Consider the following 15,682-nt stretch of genomic DNA (forward strand, 5'->3'; position numbering starts at 1 on the left):
AAGAGCAGACAGCTTTCAGGGGGCGGGGGGGGGGTGCATTTGCTTGAGTGCACGTGCTACAATCCTCAAGGGCCCTGGTTCGAGGCCCCTGTCCCCACCTGCAGGGGAGATCTTTGCGAGTGGTAAAGCAGGGCTGCAGGTGTCTTGCTGTTAGATTTCTCTATCACTCCTTTCCCTCTCAATTTCTGGCTGTCTCTATCCAATAAATAAGTAAAGATTGAAAAAAAAAAAAGACGTAATTCACCTTCGGTGGCCAGGCAGTGGTGCACTGGGTTAAACACACATAGTATAAAGCACAAGGACCTTTGCAAGGATCCTGGTTCAGGCCCCTGGCTCCCCACCTGTGGGGAGGCAGGGGCGTAGTAGCTTCACAAACGATGAAGCAGGTCTGCAGGTGTCTCTCTCTCTCTCTCTCTCTCTTCAGAGAGGATGGGGAATATATATATATATATATATACATATTATATATATAATATATATATTATATATTATATATATATTATATATATAATATATATATATTATTCAGAGAGGATGGGGAATATATATATATATACATATATATATTATATATGTATATATATATATAATATATATATTCCCCATCCTCTCTGAATTTCTCTCTGTCCTATCCAATAAAATGGGAAACAAATAGCCTCCAGGAGCAGTGGATTTGTAGTGCTGGTACCGAGCCCTAGTGATAACCTGAAGGAAAGAAAAAGAGCAGATACATTTCAAAGTTCTGGAAACACACACACACACACACACACACACACACACACGGCATTGATTGCCCTTGAGATTTGGGAGTCTAATTTGCTTGCCAGAACAGAAACTTAGCCATCTGTAGACCTGCATTTATTCTCCCAGTATGAACGCCTCTAGGTATTCCAATTTAAAACCAAAGGTGCTCATTGAACTCTTATGGTGGGTGTTTGAATGGAATGAGCCTACTGCGCCTCCCAGGTTCTCTGGTGAGGTGTCTAAAATAGTCCCGCTGTTGCCTCCATTCCATAATCCTCAGAAAACACATTTGCATATTTCTGTGTGTGGGCACCATGGCTGGGTCCCAGCAGTCAGCCCCTGTTGGGATTGGGGTGGGCGGGAGTGACAATCCCTGGCTTGTGTGTGGGGGTTGAGGGAGGTCCTACTCACCCTTTCCTGTTTTTCTTTGAATGCTCTCCTCAGGTTGGGTGGGCTCAAAAGCACTTTCAAAAATTTTCCACTGCTTGGCTGTTTCCTCAGCTGTTCTGTCTCTCCTGTGTGGAGAGAAGTCAGCAGAAATGTGGGTGGAGGAGGGAAAACTGAGAGAAATATAGTACAGGGATTAGCTGTGTGGGCTGTACAGAGAGGAGCTGTGTACTGAATGACAAATCTGTGAGACTCAATACACCACAAAAGTCATTGGTAATGAACTTCCTGCTCTCAAGCCCTGGCCAAGGCTGTGGGCAGATAGACCCACCCAGGGCGCCCTTCCGTAGGGCACCTTTCTCCTGGATTCGCTTCCACATGTGCTGCAAGAGGGGCGGGATGGCCTATGACAAGTGGGTGTTCTAGCTGGAAGCACTTGATGCCCTTGTGGTGTAGGAAGACCCCTAAGGTGTGAATTTCGTGATATACTTAGTGTCGGGGCAGATGAAAAACCCCAGCATTTCTTTCTTAAAAACAAAACAAAATAAAACCTATAAATAACCTTTCAGATTAGCAGAGGATGACGGACCAAGGGGTGAATGGCAAGTTATCTCACCTTCTCAGCAAGTCGTATGTCAAAGCAAGGCCACTTCTATGATTGGATCAAAATTAATTGAGTCGTTAAGAGTTAATTGCCACAGCCATGTGACATTAACCCCCCAATAAAATGATTGAACTAAGGGTTAATTGACAGTCATCATATGGGATTGCCTGCCTGACTCAGCTGGTAATATTCCTTTTCAGGGAGCTCTTGGGAGAGAGAGTGATGAGAAAATGATGGCGTTCTTCTCAACGCCCAGCATTCCCAACATACGCTTTTTCCTAAATGAGATCTTTCTTCCCAAATGAAGTGAATCTGATTGAACTCTGATAATTTGAAATCCTATACAATTACTGGTTCTTTTAAAATATTTATTTATTTATTCCCTTTTGTTGCCCTTGTTGGTTTTTATTATTGTTGTAATTGATGTTGTCATTATTGCATAGGACAGAGAGAAATGGAGAGAGGAGGGGAAGACAGAGAGAGGGGGAGAGAAAGACAGACACCTGCAGACCTGCTTCACTGCTTGTGAAGCGACTCCCCTGCAGGTGGGGAGCCGGGGGCTTGAACCTGGATCCTTACGCTGGTCCTTGCACTTTGCGCCATACAATTACTGGTTCTATAATAAAACCCCAGTCAGTGGACACCCAACCTGTTCTTTGCTTCTAACTTATGTTCTGCTGATTCCCTAAAGTGTCCCCCCAAAAGGAGGAGACATAATAGAAATTGCATGGGTGAAGCAATGATATCAGAATGCATAGGCTAAGGACATTGCTTCAATGGTGCACAACACTTAAATTTGAACTTCCGGCAGTTAAGGTGAAAACAGAGGGGGAGAAAAGCAAGAGAGAGAAAGAGATTATATAACTCACTTAAAAAAAAAAAGGAAGCACATTTCACTAAGAGAGACAATTATATTTCTTGACATTCAGCTCTAAGATGCATTTTTCAAGTCGATCTTTTTATAAGGGCTATTGAACAAGATAATAGTGATTGTCTTTAAGAATAGTGTTACAAAAGATGCAAAACATTCCCTTGGTAACCATTTATAAAAAGCTGAATCTGAGAGCATACTCTTAAGTCTGGGCCAGGTAATTCTGTAGGGATTTTAAGTAATTGTCCACCTATGTGACTTCCGAGTGGTAAAGGAACGCTTTGAGCTTCCAGAAGAAGGGTTCTGTGCTTGCAATATTACTGCTTTCATTCAGGCTTTGGATGTTAACTATCAAGAAAACTCAAATCCAGGTTTCTTATACTGTGATTCTTTAGTCCAATTTAATTTTATGAGATATTCTCATCACAGTGAAATCTCTGTCCCGTGGCTGGTTAGTTCAGTCTTTGCGCTACTCCGTTACACTATTATGAACTACTGTCAATGTCTAGTTAGCACTGAATGCGTAATATTCTAATTTATCAGAAAAATAATAATAACACTTCACAAAATTTCATTAACCAAGTTTTTTATAAAACAGATATCAGGGATGAGAGTGCTTTGCAGACACCTATCATGGGTAGATAAGAATTGTACCCACATGTCAACAACTGTACTGTAAACTATTAAGCACCTAAAAATGATATAAATAGTAAAAAAGGAAAATAATAAAAATATAATAACTGGTTGGGGGTAGATAGCATAATGGTTATGCAAAGAGACTCTCATGCCTGAAGCTCCATAGACCCAGGTTCAATCCCCCCACACCACCATAAGCCAGAGCTGAGCAGTGCTCTGGTGTTTCTCTCTGTATCTCTCTCTCTCTACATCTCTCTCTCTCTGTCAAAAAAGATTAAAATATAATAATAAAAACATTTACACGTGCAAAAATAATTAGCTGTGCATTTTTTTCTGAGTGTGGTTACAGACATACTTAGTAGTCCTTTTAAAAATCACTCCTGCTATCTCATTAACATAAAATAAAATTTTCAAAAAAAATTAAAAAGCAAAAAATCAGGAGAAAATAAATTTTGTTTTAATCACGACCTAACCAAAAATTTCATCTCAAAAACATTTCATATTTTCAGTTAGAGATTTTAATGGGAGGGGGGTCAAGCATTGGCCCTGGTTAAGTACACATGTTACAAAGCACAAGGGCTGGGGGTTCAAACCCCTAGTCCTCACTTGCAGGGGGAAAGCTTCATGAGCAGTGAAGCACTGCTATAGGTGTTTCATTATTATTATTTCTTTATAGGGGATTAATGTTGATTTACAGTCAACAGTAAAATACAATAGTTTGCACATGAGGAACGTTTCCCAGTTTTCTTTTTTTTTTTTTTTTTACATTTTTTTTTTCCTCCAGGGTTATTGCTGGGCTCGGTGCCTGCACCATGAATCCACCGCTCCTGGAGGCCATTTTTTCCCCTTTTTGTTGCCCTAGTTGTTGCAGCCTCATTGCGGTTATTATTGCCATTGCTTCGTTGTTGGATAGGACAGAGAGAAATGGAGAGAGGAGGGGAAGACAGAGAGGGGGAGAGAAAGACAGACACCTGCAGACCTGCTTCACCGCCCGTGAAGCGACTCCCCTGCAGGTGGGGAGCCGGGGGCTCGAACCGGGATCCTTACGCCGGTCCTTGAACTTTGCGCCACGTGCGCTCAACCCACTGCGCCACCGCCCAACTCCCCGTTTCCCAGTTTTCTACTAGGTCCTCCTCTGTCATCATGGTCCAGGAGTTGCAGGTGTTGTTTCTCTCTCTCTCTCTCTCTCTTTCTCCTTCTCTGTCCCCCTTCCCTCTCAGTTTATTTTTGTCCTATCAAATAAAAGAAATGAATAAAAATTAAAAAACAGAACAAAAATATTTTTATAGACGTCTTCAACAGCTTGAACTCTTTAGATGGTTGTCCTTGTATTTAAATTAAGTCACTTATATTCTCATAGATTTTTCTTCTTTATTCTATTTCTGCCTCCCAGCTTTTCCTCACCTCATAATGTCAAATGACTACATTTCTCAATCCTAACTGACTAGGAAAAAACAACTGGAATACATGTTAAAGTTCAGCGTCACAGACCCAACTTTCCAAGTTCCTTTAACAGGTCATCCATGCCTCGGCCGGCAGCACAGAGAAACAGACTTAAGCCCTGGTTCCCCACGCGCCCAGTAGGGTGCTCTGTTCACAGCTGACATTAAATGGTGTTGATTGGCTGAGTGCTGATGTTGCCAACAAGAATGCAAGGAAGAGCTCGCTGTGTTTGTAAAAAACAATTCAGACTTGGCCATCAAGACTTGATGAACTTGGCCATTCAGACTTGTGCACTGCGAGGACACTGCTCTCCATAGGCTGCTTCCAGGAGTCATGGCACTGGGTTCCTCCATATTGTTTGTTCCTCCATATTGTTTGTTCCTCCATATTGTTTGTTCCTCCATATTGTTTGTTCCTCCATATTGTTCCTCTATATTGTTTGTTTCTCCTCCATACTGTTTGTTCTTCCATATTTTTTGTTCCTCCATATTGCCTGCTTTTCAGGAAGAAAGTGTGTGTAGATCCGAATACTATTAGCCATGGTCGAATACTATTAGCCATGGTGGTGCAAGGGACGGCCATCCCTCATCTTCACCAGCTCGCCAAGTTACTGTATGCCTTTTCTTTCTTCTTCTCCCTCTCTCTGTCTCTTAGATAAGTACTCTTTGTTCTTCCAGCCTACTCAATTTGTTGAATTAACAAATTCCTAAGAGAAGCTACTTTACAAAGTTCAAGTTGATGCTCTTTCTGCAAGCACATTCAGCCAGTTCCTACAATATTGAGTTTGGGATATAGTTCTGAAAGAAGATTATTTGATTAATCTTAGGTAGGCAATATGAACATATGGCATAAACCTAAACGACAAAAAGAAATGCTGGGGTGGTGAGGTCCCAGGTGTGATCCTTAGCACTGTATATGCTGGAACTTAGTTCTTTCTCTCATAAAATAAAATTAAATAAAACTTTTGAAGATATTTATTTATAAAAAGGAAACACTATAAAAACTATAAGGTAAGAGGGGTACAACTCCACAAATTCATACCACCAGAACTCCATATCCCCTCCCCTCCCCTGATAGCTTTCTTATTCTTTATCCCTCTGGGAGTATGGACCTAGGATTATTATGAGGTGCAGAAGGTGGGAGGTCTGGCTTCTGTAATTGCTTCCCTTCTGAACATGGGTGTTGGCAGGTCAACCCACACTCCCAGCCTGTCTCTCTCTTTCCCTAGTGGGATAGGGGTCTGGGGAAGTGGAGCTCCAGGACACATTGGTGGGGTTGCCTGCCGAGGGAAGTCCCGTTGGCATCATGATAGTGTCTGGAGCCTGGTGGCTGAAAAAGAGTTAAGATATAGGGCAGAACAAATTGTTGACTAATCATGAACCTAAAGACAAGAATACTGCAGATGAAGATTTGGCGTCTCCGTTTTGGAAGAAGCTAGTAGGTCTATTTTAGGTATATTCCAAGGGGGCCATGACCTTACTATTTTTTGTCTGAGCTTGACATCTAATATGTTGGTGACCTAAGTTATTGTCAGGGGAGATGGTGTCATAGTTGGAAAAAAAGGACTAGAAAGCTGGATCAGGAAAGAGAGTGGCTCCCAAATATGGGAAAAGTCTATAAATATTGTTAACTGTAAACCCCATCGATTTGATCTGAGGCCCTTAGCACAGGAGCCTGTGTAACCTCTATATCCCTGTAGGTCTAAGCTTGAATTCTGTAGTCACGGCTAGGAACATTCCAAGCTGCACTAATTTCAGGACCCATCATCCTCGGGTGATAGACTGAGTATGCTATCCAACCTCCCTTAGGAGAATGGAACATTCCCTACCCTTGTTTATCCACATTGAGGGCAAGGTCCTATAGGGGCCCACAAAGAGGTCCATTATGTTGCTTCTGATGGAGATGACCAGTGACAGTGGTGAGACGGATCCAGTAGAGGTCTAGGCCCACCATGTCTGTGTGGGAACCCCATGACTCCTTGACTAATACAATTAGAAAATACAATTAGAAACTAGAAAGGAGGGAGTCGGGTGGTAGCACAGCGGGTTAAGCGCAAGTAGCACAAAGCACAGAGACCAGCGTCAGGATCCTGGTTCGAGCCCCTGGCTCCCCACCTGCAGGGGAGTCGCTTCACGGGCGGTGAAGCAGGTCTGCAGGTGTCTGTCTTTCTCTCCCCTCTCTCTCTGTCTTCCCCTCCTATTTCCATTTCTCTCTGTCCTATCCAACAATGACGGCAACAATAACAAAGATAATAATAACCACAACAGTGGTAAAACAGCCAGGATAACAAAAGGGAATAAATAAATATTAAAAATATATTAACCAAAAACAGTGAAAATTTTCTTCTTTGCACACAATTCATTCACTGAATTCTCCTTAGAGGCAGTTACTATTACTTGATTCTTCCTTATCTTTTCAGACAGCCTGTGCATTTTTCAACAAACAGTAGCATGCTATATGCATTTTGCACTTTTTAATTTAAAAATAGTCCTTTAATTTAAAAATAGAGCCTTTGTCAGTAGGTGCATCCCCTTATCTATGCAGGGTGTGCTAACTCTTTAGATCTTTGACAATCGATGCGTAGACTAGAATTTTCTGCTGGTTTAATTGTGCATTTGTATCAGGTTGATGTCTTTTCATCTGCACTGTGCACTTTCCTTGTTGATTTCTTTCACCCACTTTCCCCTGTTCAATTATAGTATATCTTTACATATATATATATATATGTTAATACAATACATTAATTTTTTTTTTTTGCCTCCAGGGTTATGGCCGGGGCTCAGTGCCTGCACCACGAATCCACTGCTCCTGGAGGCCATTTTTTCCCTTTTGTTACCCTGGTTGTTTTACCATTGTTGTGGTTATTATCTTCGTAATTGATGTCGTTGTTGTTGGATAGGACAGAGAGAAATAGAGAGAGGAGGGAAAGACAGAGAGGGGGAGAGAAAGACAGACACCTGCAGACCTGCTTCACCGCCTGTGAAGCGACTCCCCTGCAGGTGGGGGGCTTGGGGTTTGAACTGGGATCCTTCCGCCGGTCCAGGTGCTTTGCGTCACGTGCGCTCAACCCACAGCGATACCGCCCGACCCCCACAATACATTAATTTGTATGTGTTCTTTTTGGATTTATTAACCCTATTAAAATAACTTAATTTTTGTGTTATATTTTTAAAATCTTTTTTCTCTTTTATCTTCTTCCTTTATATTCTCCCTTGTTGCAGCCAATGATTATATATATATATATATATATATATATATATATATATATGCTTTATTATCTGGAATTTGTGTAAGTAGGAAATGTGAAATAAGTAATCCAACTTATTTATTTATTTATTTTTATGAATGGCTATCCAACAGGGAAATCCTTTCTTTTCCTTTGTGATTTGAAATGCTTCCATTATCACAGACTCAAGAGTCTATGTGTTCGGCTCAGTTCCTGACCTTTATAATCTGTTTCATTATTCTGTTCATTCATGCCCAAGTACCATGTTGCTCTTATTATTATAGTTCTAAAATTAAGATTCTAAGTAGGTTATGTTGCCCCATTCATGTCTTTTTCCTCCTCTTCCTCCTCCTTCTTCTTACTGTTTACTAGTTTATTTGTATATACTCTTTAGCATAAGATTATATAACCTCTTCTGCCACTGGTAATTTAGTATTTTTAGAGAACCTTTTAAATTTGGTATTTTTTTCCCTAGGGAAATTGAAAAAAAAATTCAGAGGCAGAGAAAAGAGACCACAGCACCAAAAGCTTCCTTTTTAAAAAAAAAAAAATTAATTACTTTTTATTTATAAAGTGGCACTATTGACAAGACTACAGGATAAGAGGGGTGCATTTCCACACTGTGTCCACCCCAGAGCTCTGTATCCCACCCCCTCCGCTGATAGCTTTCCTATTGTTTATCCCTCTGGGAGTATGGACCCAGGGTCATTGTGGGGATGCAGAAGGTGGAAGGTCTGGCTTCTGGAATGGCTTCCCCGCTGAACATGGATGTTGACAGGTGGATCCATACTCCCAGTCTGCCTCTCTCGTTCCCTAGTAGGGCAGGGATCTTCTATGGGGTGAGGGCTGGGCTCAAACCTGGGTCTTGTGCATGGCAAAGCTATCCAAGTGATCTATTTCACTGGCCCAGGTAATTGACATTTTTATAATGGTATATTTTTTTGTGTGAGAATTTCATTCAAGTCTTTTGTATGTTTTCTCTCAGTTCCAGCATTATAAGTGACCTTCCTATCTTGGGGCCTTAGAAGTGGCTACACAGTCAAGCTCATGGCTTGTGTGAGTGAGGTCTTGGGTTCGAGCCCTGGCACCATATAAAATAAGAAAGACAAAACCAAAACAAGGCAGCACCATGATGATGGAGTGATTCTGAAGTCTCTTTCTCACACTGCATGTCTGCGTGTGTATGTATGAGTTCTTCACGTAGATTTCATGTAGATTTTCTTTTTTTGCCTTTTTTATTTCTGAGAAATAGTGAGCTACAAGATTGCAAGATTACAAGGTATAGTTCAAACCACCAGGCACCACGGAGTTTCTGTGCCGCCACCTTTTCTCAGATAACCACCACAGGACTCACAAACTCTGAGAAACGGTCTGCTTTACGACTATGCAGTTTGTCTATGATTGTTACTGACATTATAAATGGTGTCTCTCTTCAGGTTTATCTCCTTTCTAGTTTCTTTTTTTTAAAGCAAATTCTTTTTTAAAATATTTATTTATTTATTCCTTTTTGTTGCCCTTGTTTTATTGTTGTAGTTATTATTGATGTTGTTGTTGGATAGGACAGAGAGAAATGGAGAGAGGAGGGGAAGACAGAGAGGGAGAGAGAAAGACAGACACCTGCAGACCTGCTTCACTGCCTGTGAAGTGACTCCCCTGCAGGTGGGGAGCCGGGGGCTCCAACCGGGAACCTTAAGCCCGTCCTTGCTTTGCGCCACGTGCACTTAACCTGCTTGCTACCTCCTGACTCCCTCCTTTCTAGTTTCTAATTGTATTTAAAGGCCTGTTCAATCTCTTATTAATTTTACATGTAGCCACCTCACTGAATTCTCTTATTATGTAAGAATTTTCAGCTGTTTTTCTTGAGTTTTTTAGACAAGGGATCATATAGTCCGTAAATGGCTTATGATTTTACTTTGTCTCCCAACAGGATTTCTTTTTAAACCTCATAGCTATCTCTCTCTCTCCCTTTCTTACTGTCAGTTGAGAATTTCTCTATTAAGCATCAAATTCGTAATAGCTTTACTATGCTAAAGATTATTTTATCTTCTTTATTGAGAGGTTAATGGTTTACAGTCAACAGTAAAATGCAATAGTCTATACATGTGTAACATTTCTCAGTTTTCCACATAACAATTCAACCCCCACTAGGTCCTCCTCTACCATCCTGTTCCAGGACCTGAACGCTCCCCGCCCCCCCCCCCCCCCCCAAGAGTCTTCTATTTTGGTGCAATACACCAACTCCAGTTCAAGTTCTGCTTTCTGTTTTCTTATTTTTCAACTTCTTTTTTTTCTTGTTAGTAATTTAATAATGATCGACAAGATTGTGGGATAAGAGGGGTAATTCCATACCATTTCTACCACCAGAGTTCTGTGTCCCATCCCTTCCATTGGAAGCTTCCCTATTCTTTATCCCCTCTGGGGGTATGAAACAAAATTCTTTATGGAGTGCAGAAGGTGGAAGGTCTGACTCTGTAATTGCTTCTTCAGTGGACATGGGCATTGACAGGTTGATCCACACCCCCAGCCTGTTTCTGTCTTTCTCTAGTGGGACAGGGCTCTGGGGTTCCAGGACACAGTGGTGAGGTCGAGATCATTCCGTACTCATCCTTCTCTTTCTGACTTATCTCACTTCACATGATTCCTTCAAGCTCCGTCTAAGATAAGGTGAAGAAAGTGAAACCACCATTTTTGATAGCTGAGTAGTATTCCATCACATATCTAAAGATTCTTTTCAGTTCCCGTGCAAAACGATTCTTTTCCTACTATCCTCAGTTAGTTGTGGCAAAATTTTCATCTGCTCCTTAAAATAAAAGAACAAAAAAACTAAACAAAAGAAGGACAGAAAGAGAAAACACAAAGTAAAACTTGGACAGGGGTTGGTATATTGTACCAGAGGGAGGAACTTTTGGACAAGGAGGATCCTGGGGCAGGGAGTGGGGTTACTTTGTAATCCTGGAGCATGACAGTGAGAGTGAGATGATAGACTATGAGGAGGCCCTAGGCTTGAGTCTGGCACTATATGGGAGCACCATGGACAGCACCCAAGGAGCTTCATGAATGTTGGAGCAGTGCTGTGCTCTCTTTTCTCACTATGTCTGTCTCCCTCCTTGTCCTCTCTATTTCTCTTTCCTCTCACTACCCATCTCTCCTGTAGCTTATTTCTTCTCCTCTGTCTACAATAGTGAAGAAATTGGCTCAACCCAGAAGTCTGCTATGCGGTAGTATCAAGCATGTGTGAGACTCTCTTGAAGTATTAAAAAACCCCAATGCTTTTTGACATTTAACCAACAGCACCGTTAGAAAATAAAGCCACTATGTTCTGTTCGGTCCGTAGAGATGAAATCTCCTTACTAAGCCTTGCTGTTCCCCCTTTTGTTTCAGGGTAACAGTCACAGACAGGCCACATGATCATGATAAGTGATCAATAAACATGTATTGAATAAGTGGATGATGTCTGGAATTGAGTTTGGACTCCAGTGTGCTTATAATTATAATTACTGTACAATGCATTTATCTCTTCAGTTGTCTGTTCAAATAAGATAAACAGTACATCTAGTCAAGAATAATATTTTGGACGTTAGTTGAGAATTGCATTCTCAATCATAGAATATGGTTTTTCATTCATTAACCAAAGCATAATTAGTTGTCAGTGGACATTTAACTCAGTTCCTTGGATCCATTCTCCCAGCATCTAAAGATAGTAGTACTAAAGATCATCCTCTAGAGGCCTCAGTCAGCTGGTAGGTTCAGAAATAACAGCCTATGACGTCTGGGGAGTCTGCACTGACCTTTCTCAGACACCGGCACTAAAAAGAAGTCGCACAAATAGACCACGATGTCCCCTCCCTGTGACTTTTGGTACTTGAAGACATAGGAGGAGTCAGGAGGTAGCACAGTGGGTAAGTGCTAGTGTTGTGAAGCGCAAGGACCGGCATAAGGATCCCGGTTCGAGCCTCCGGGCTCCCTACCTGCAGGGGAGTCGCTTCACAGGCAGTGAAGCAGGTCTGCAGGTGTCTGTCTTTCTCTCCCCCTCTCTGTCTACCCCTCCTCTCTCCATTTCTCTCTGTCCTATCTAACAACGACGACAACAACAAGGGCAACAAAAGGGAAAATAAATATTAAATAAAAAAAAATAAAAATAAAAAGACATGGAATGATTGCTCCCTTATAAAGATTTTCAGCACTGAAGGACTTCCGACTGTTTTAATGTAATTCAATGATACTTTTCCTTCTTCTCCTCTCTCTCTCTTTTTTAAACCATGGCAATTTCTGCCTCGTCCTTTTAAAAATATCATTTATTTATTTATGATTGGGCAGGGACAGAGAGAGATCAAAAAGGGAGGGGTGATAGAGAGGGAGAGACAGAGAGACACCTGCAGCCCTGCTTCACCACTTGGGAGACTGAAGCTGGGTCTTTGCGCATTGTAACATGTGTGGTTAACCAGGTGTGCTACTACCTGGCCCATTTCCTTATTCTTCTCCATGTTATTATTCTCTGTAGGTTAAATACTGACAAGAGAAGTAAGTCAACAGAAGTAGGGATAGCTTGGATAGAAGGTGTTTCCTTCATTCATAGCAAGATGAGTATAAAAGCAAACGTAGATGACTCGCACACCTCCCAGGAACAGCTTTGCACTTGGATTCACTAGATAGGATCCCGATTGATAACTCAGTCCCAAACCTCTCCAAATAATGGCAAATAGAAAGAGCACTTGTATAGTTCATTTCTCTTATTGCCCTAGGTCATGATGTTATGATCTAAGTAGATTCAAGAGGAGGGGAAAGAGGCATCAGATGCTTCCAGCTCTGTGGCAGGTTTAGAGAGCTCCATTTTCACGGCTAGCAAGTCCATTTGTAGTTCAGTGGTTGGACTCTTGCTATGTACTCACCGAGCCCACTGCCAACTAGATTCCTCACCACACTTTTCTTTTCATGTCTGGGTGGTTTAGGAATAGCAATGCGAAGGTTTTATTTGGTCATCAGGGTTCTCTTTTTATTTTTGCCAGGGTTAAGCTTACCTTAAGAGGTAGTCTCTAGAGAGTCAGGCAGTAGCACAGTGGATTAAGCGCATGTGGCTCAAAGCACAAGGACCAGCATAAAGATCCCAGTTCGAGCCCCCGGTTCCCCACCTGCAGGGGAGTCGCTTCATAGACAGTGAAGCAGGTCCGCGAGTGTCTTTCTCTTTCCTTCTGTGTCTTCCCCTCCTCTCTCCATTTCTCTCTGTCCTATCCAACAACGACAACATCAGTAACTACAACAATAAGGAAACAAAATGAAATAAATATTTTTTTAAAAAAGAGGTAGTCTCTAGAGATCTCCAGTGTCTGTATGTCTGGTGGCTTTTATATGGTAATCACATGCATGCAAAATAATTGCTCACCTGAAGTTTTCCACAATTTGAATCTGTTCATGAGATAATTGCAGTCTTTTATATTATAGCCTGGTTTAATCGTAACTTAAGCCAAAAGTGTGTCTTTAGTCAAAAATGATTGACATAGGGTGTGGCACGTAGCATGCCGTATTACATTTAATTTTTAAATTTTTCTTTTGTCTTTAGATCTTTCTCAGGAATTAAAGGACTCCAGCTGAAAGTCAGCCTCCAGCCCAATGATAATTACTTCTTCTACGTGAGAGCCATCAATACATTTGGGACAAGTGAGCAGAGTGAAGCCGTGCTTATTTCCACCCGAGGTAAATGCTCTTTGTGTACAGCGGACTGTTTATGTTCTTCTCCTTCTCCCACCTAGAGGAAGCAACTTCTTACAGATCTTGACCTGCTGCCGGTGCTAGGTTTGCTGCACACGACCCCAAATTGTCCAGAGATCTAGAATTTCTCTTTTAAACATTTTACTTATTTATTGGATAGAGACAGAGAGAAATTGAGAGGGCAGGGGAAGATAGAGAGGGAGAGAGACAGAGACACACTTGCAGACCTGCTTCACCACTTGTTAAATTATTCCCCCCTGCAGGTGGGGACCAGGGGCTTGAACCTGGGTCCTTGCACACTGTAATGTGTGTGCTTAACCAAGTGTGCCACCAACTGGCCTCTGAGATTTTCTTTTAGTATTTTTGGTTAAGCTAGTTAGGATGCTTAAAAATATTGATGTCAGGGGGCCAGGTGGTTGAGCACCCAGTGAACCATACATGATGCGGTGCTCACAGACCTGGGTTCCAGCCACCGTGCCCATCTGCAGGGAGAAGGCTCATGAGTGGTCAAGTAGTGTTGTAGGTATTTCTTTTTCTCTGTCTCCCCCTTCCCTGTTGGCTTCTCTCTGTCCCTCTCCAACAAACAAGCAAACTTGTATCTGGACCCCTACTACAGAACTCAGTGAATAGATCCAGAGAGAGGTTTTGAAGTTCCTTTTTAATCTCCCGAAATGATTAAAAAAATTTTTTTGACTTATTATTGTATAGAGACCGAGAAAAATTGAGATGAGGGGATAGTAGAGAGAGAGAGAGACAGAGAGACAACTTCAGCCCTGCTTCACCAATTGTGAAGCTTTCCCCCTGCAGGTGGGGACCAGGGCCTTGAACCCTGATTTTTGCGCATTGTAATGCATGGGCTCACGCAGGTGTGCCATCGCCTGGCCTCCCCCAAATGATTCTAGATTGGCTCCCAATGTGCTACCATTTATGGGTATGTTTTCAGAGCCTGTGCTGGGGGCCGCTGGTGAAATGTGAATAGTTTAATCTTTTTACAAGTAGCAATAACCATGCTTCAGATCCACCTCATCTGTTACAGTATCGTCACCATCACCGCACAAAGTTTGGTAAATAGCTTTGCTTTGTTACACTTGAGTTCTGTGGCCAAGAGTTCAGTCTTATTTTTCTGTCGCTGTTTCATGCTTCCCAAATACTCTGTGTGCAGGGTTGTGTTTGTTGGATAAATGGAAAGACGAATAACTCAAGGGAATGATAAAACTATTTAGTGAAATTGGGGAGGACCCTGATGATGCTGAAAACAACAAATGTTTGGCTCGCCTCAATTATTATGAAATGAAAAATGAAAAGATGATCATTTCATTACCCTAGACCCAAAGACGACATAAGAGTGAAGATGGCTCACTAAGGGGTCTGCTTATTCCATAAGACATGCACTTGATGTTTGTAAAGCCAGGCAGGCCGCCCGCCCAGAAATGCTTTCTCTCCAGTCCCAGTGTGCTCGGTTCCACTGTTAGAAGGGCTCCTTCAAGCTATAGCAATGCCTCTTGGGAGCCTCACGCATGAGAGTCTCTTTGCATAACTATTAAGCTGCCTACCCCCTGCCAGCAAAACGTCTTCAGACTTTGAGTGTGGGTGTGAATCTCCAGAGATTCACACCTTGTTACATTACAGATTCTGATTCAGTTGGTCTGGGTGGGGCCCAAAGTCTGCATTGATAGCTAGCTTCAGGAGACAGAGCTGCAGCTGGTGCAGGGAGCTAACTGCATGGCAGAACACTTTCTAGTACAGGAGGTCTGGATAACCAGTCCGCGGCAGTCATAGAACGGATTGTGGGTGTAACTTTCTGCTGTGAGTGCCGGGACATTTTCTTTAGGGGGCCTATCTCAGGTCTGGATCCCTCGGTGTGACCGTTCTGTTGACCACCAGAAATGGGTTCCGGTAAGAGTCAGACCCGAGGCATCAGGGATGAGTACACTGAGATCTCTCCCTGGAGACTGCGGCAAGAGACAGAATCAGAGATCACTCAGGACACCATTGCCGGAACAGTGCATTTATTGTGCAGCAGAGCAGAGATTTTAAAGGGTGGTAGGGAAAAAGGAGAGGTCTG

The 15,682-nt window shown here is 42.2% G+C and overlaps 2 protein-coding genes across 2 annotated transcripts in view; both read left to right on the forward strand.

Annotated features, from left to right (window-relative positions):
- The window catches only part of CMYA5 (cardiomyopathy associated 5), a 98,458-nt gene extending 84,742 nt beyond the window's left edge, over positions 1 to 13,716 (forward strand). Inside the window, exon 10 of the mRNA XM_060201092.1 lies at positions 13,469 to 13,716. Coding sequence (XP_060057075.1) covers positions 13,469 to 13,658 — 190 coding nt within the window. The 3' untranslated portion in view covers positions 13,659 to 13,716. The remainder of the gene's footprint in view (positions 1 to 13,468) is intronic.
- Positions 13,717 to 14,624: 908 nt separating this feature from the next.
- LOC132541270 (cardiomyopathy-associated protein 5-like) overlaps positions 14,625 to 15,682 on the forward strand; it is a 7,888-nt gene continuing 6,830 nt past the window's right edge. The window contains exons 1-2 of the mRNA XM_060201020.1: positions 14,625 to 14,681; positions 15,449 to 15,513. Of these exons, the coding sequence (XP_060057003.1) occupies positions 14,625 to 14,681; positions 15,449 to 15,513 (122 nt within the window). The remainder of the gene's footprint in view (positions 14,682 to 15,448; positions 15,514 to 15,682) is intronic.

This window comes from Erinaceus europaeus, chromosome 11 (assembly GCF_950295315.1).
Source record: "Erinaceus europaeus chromosome 11, mEriEur2.1, whole genome shotgun sequence".
Taxonomy (NCBI): domain Eukaryota; kingdom Metazoa; phylum Chordata; class Mammalia; order Eulipotyphla; family Erinaceidae; genus Erinaceus; species Erinaceus europaeus.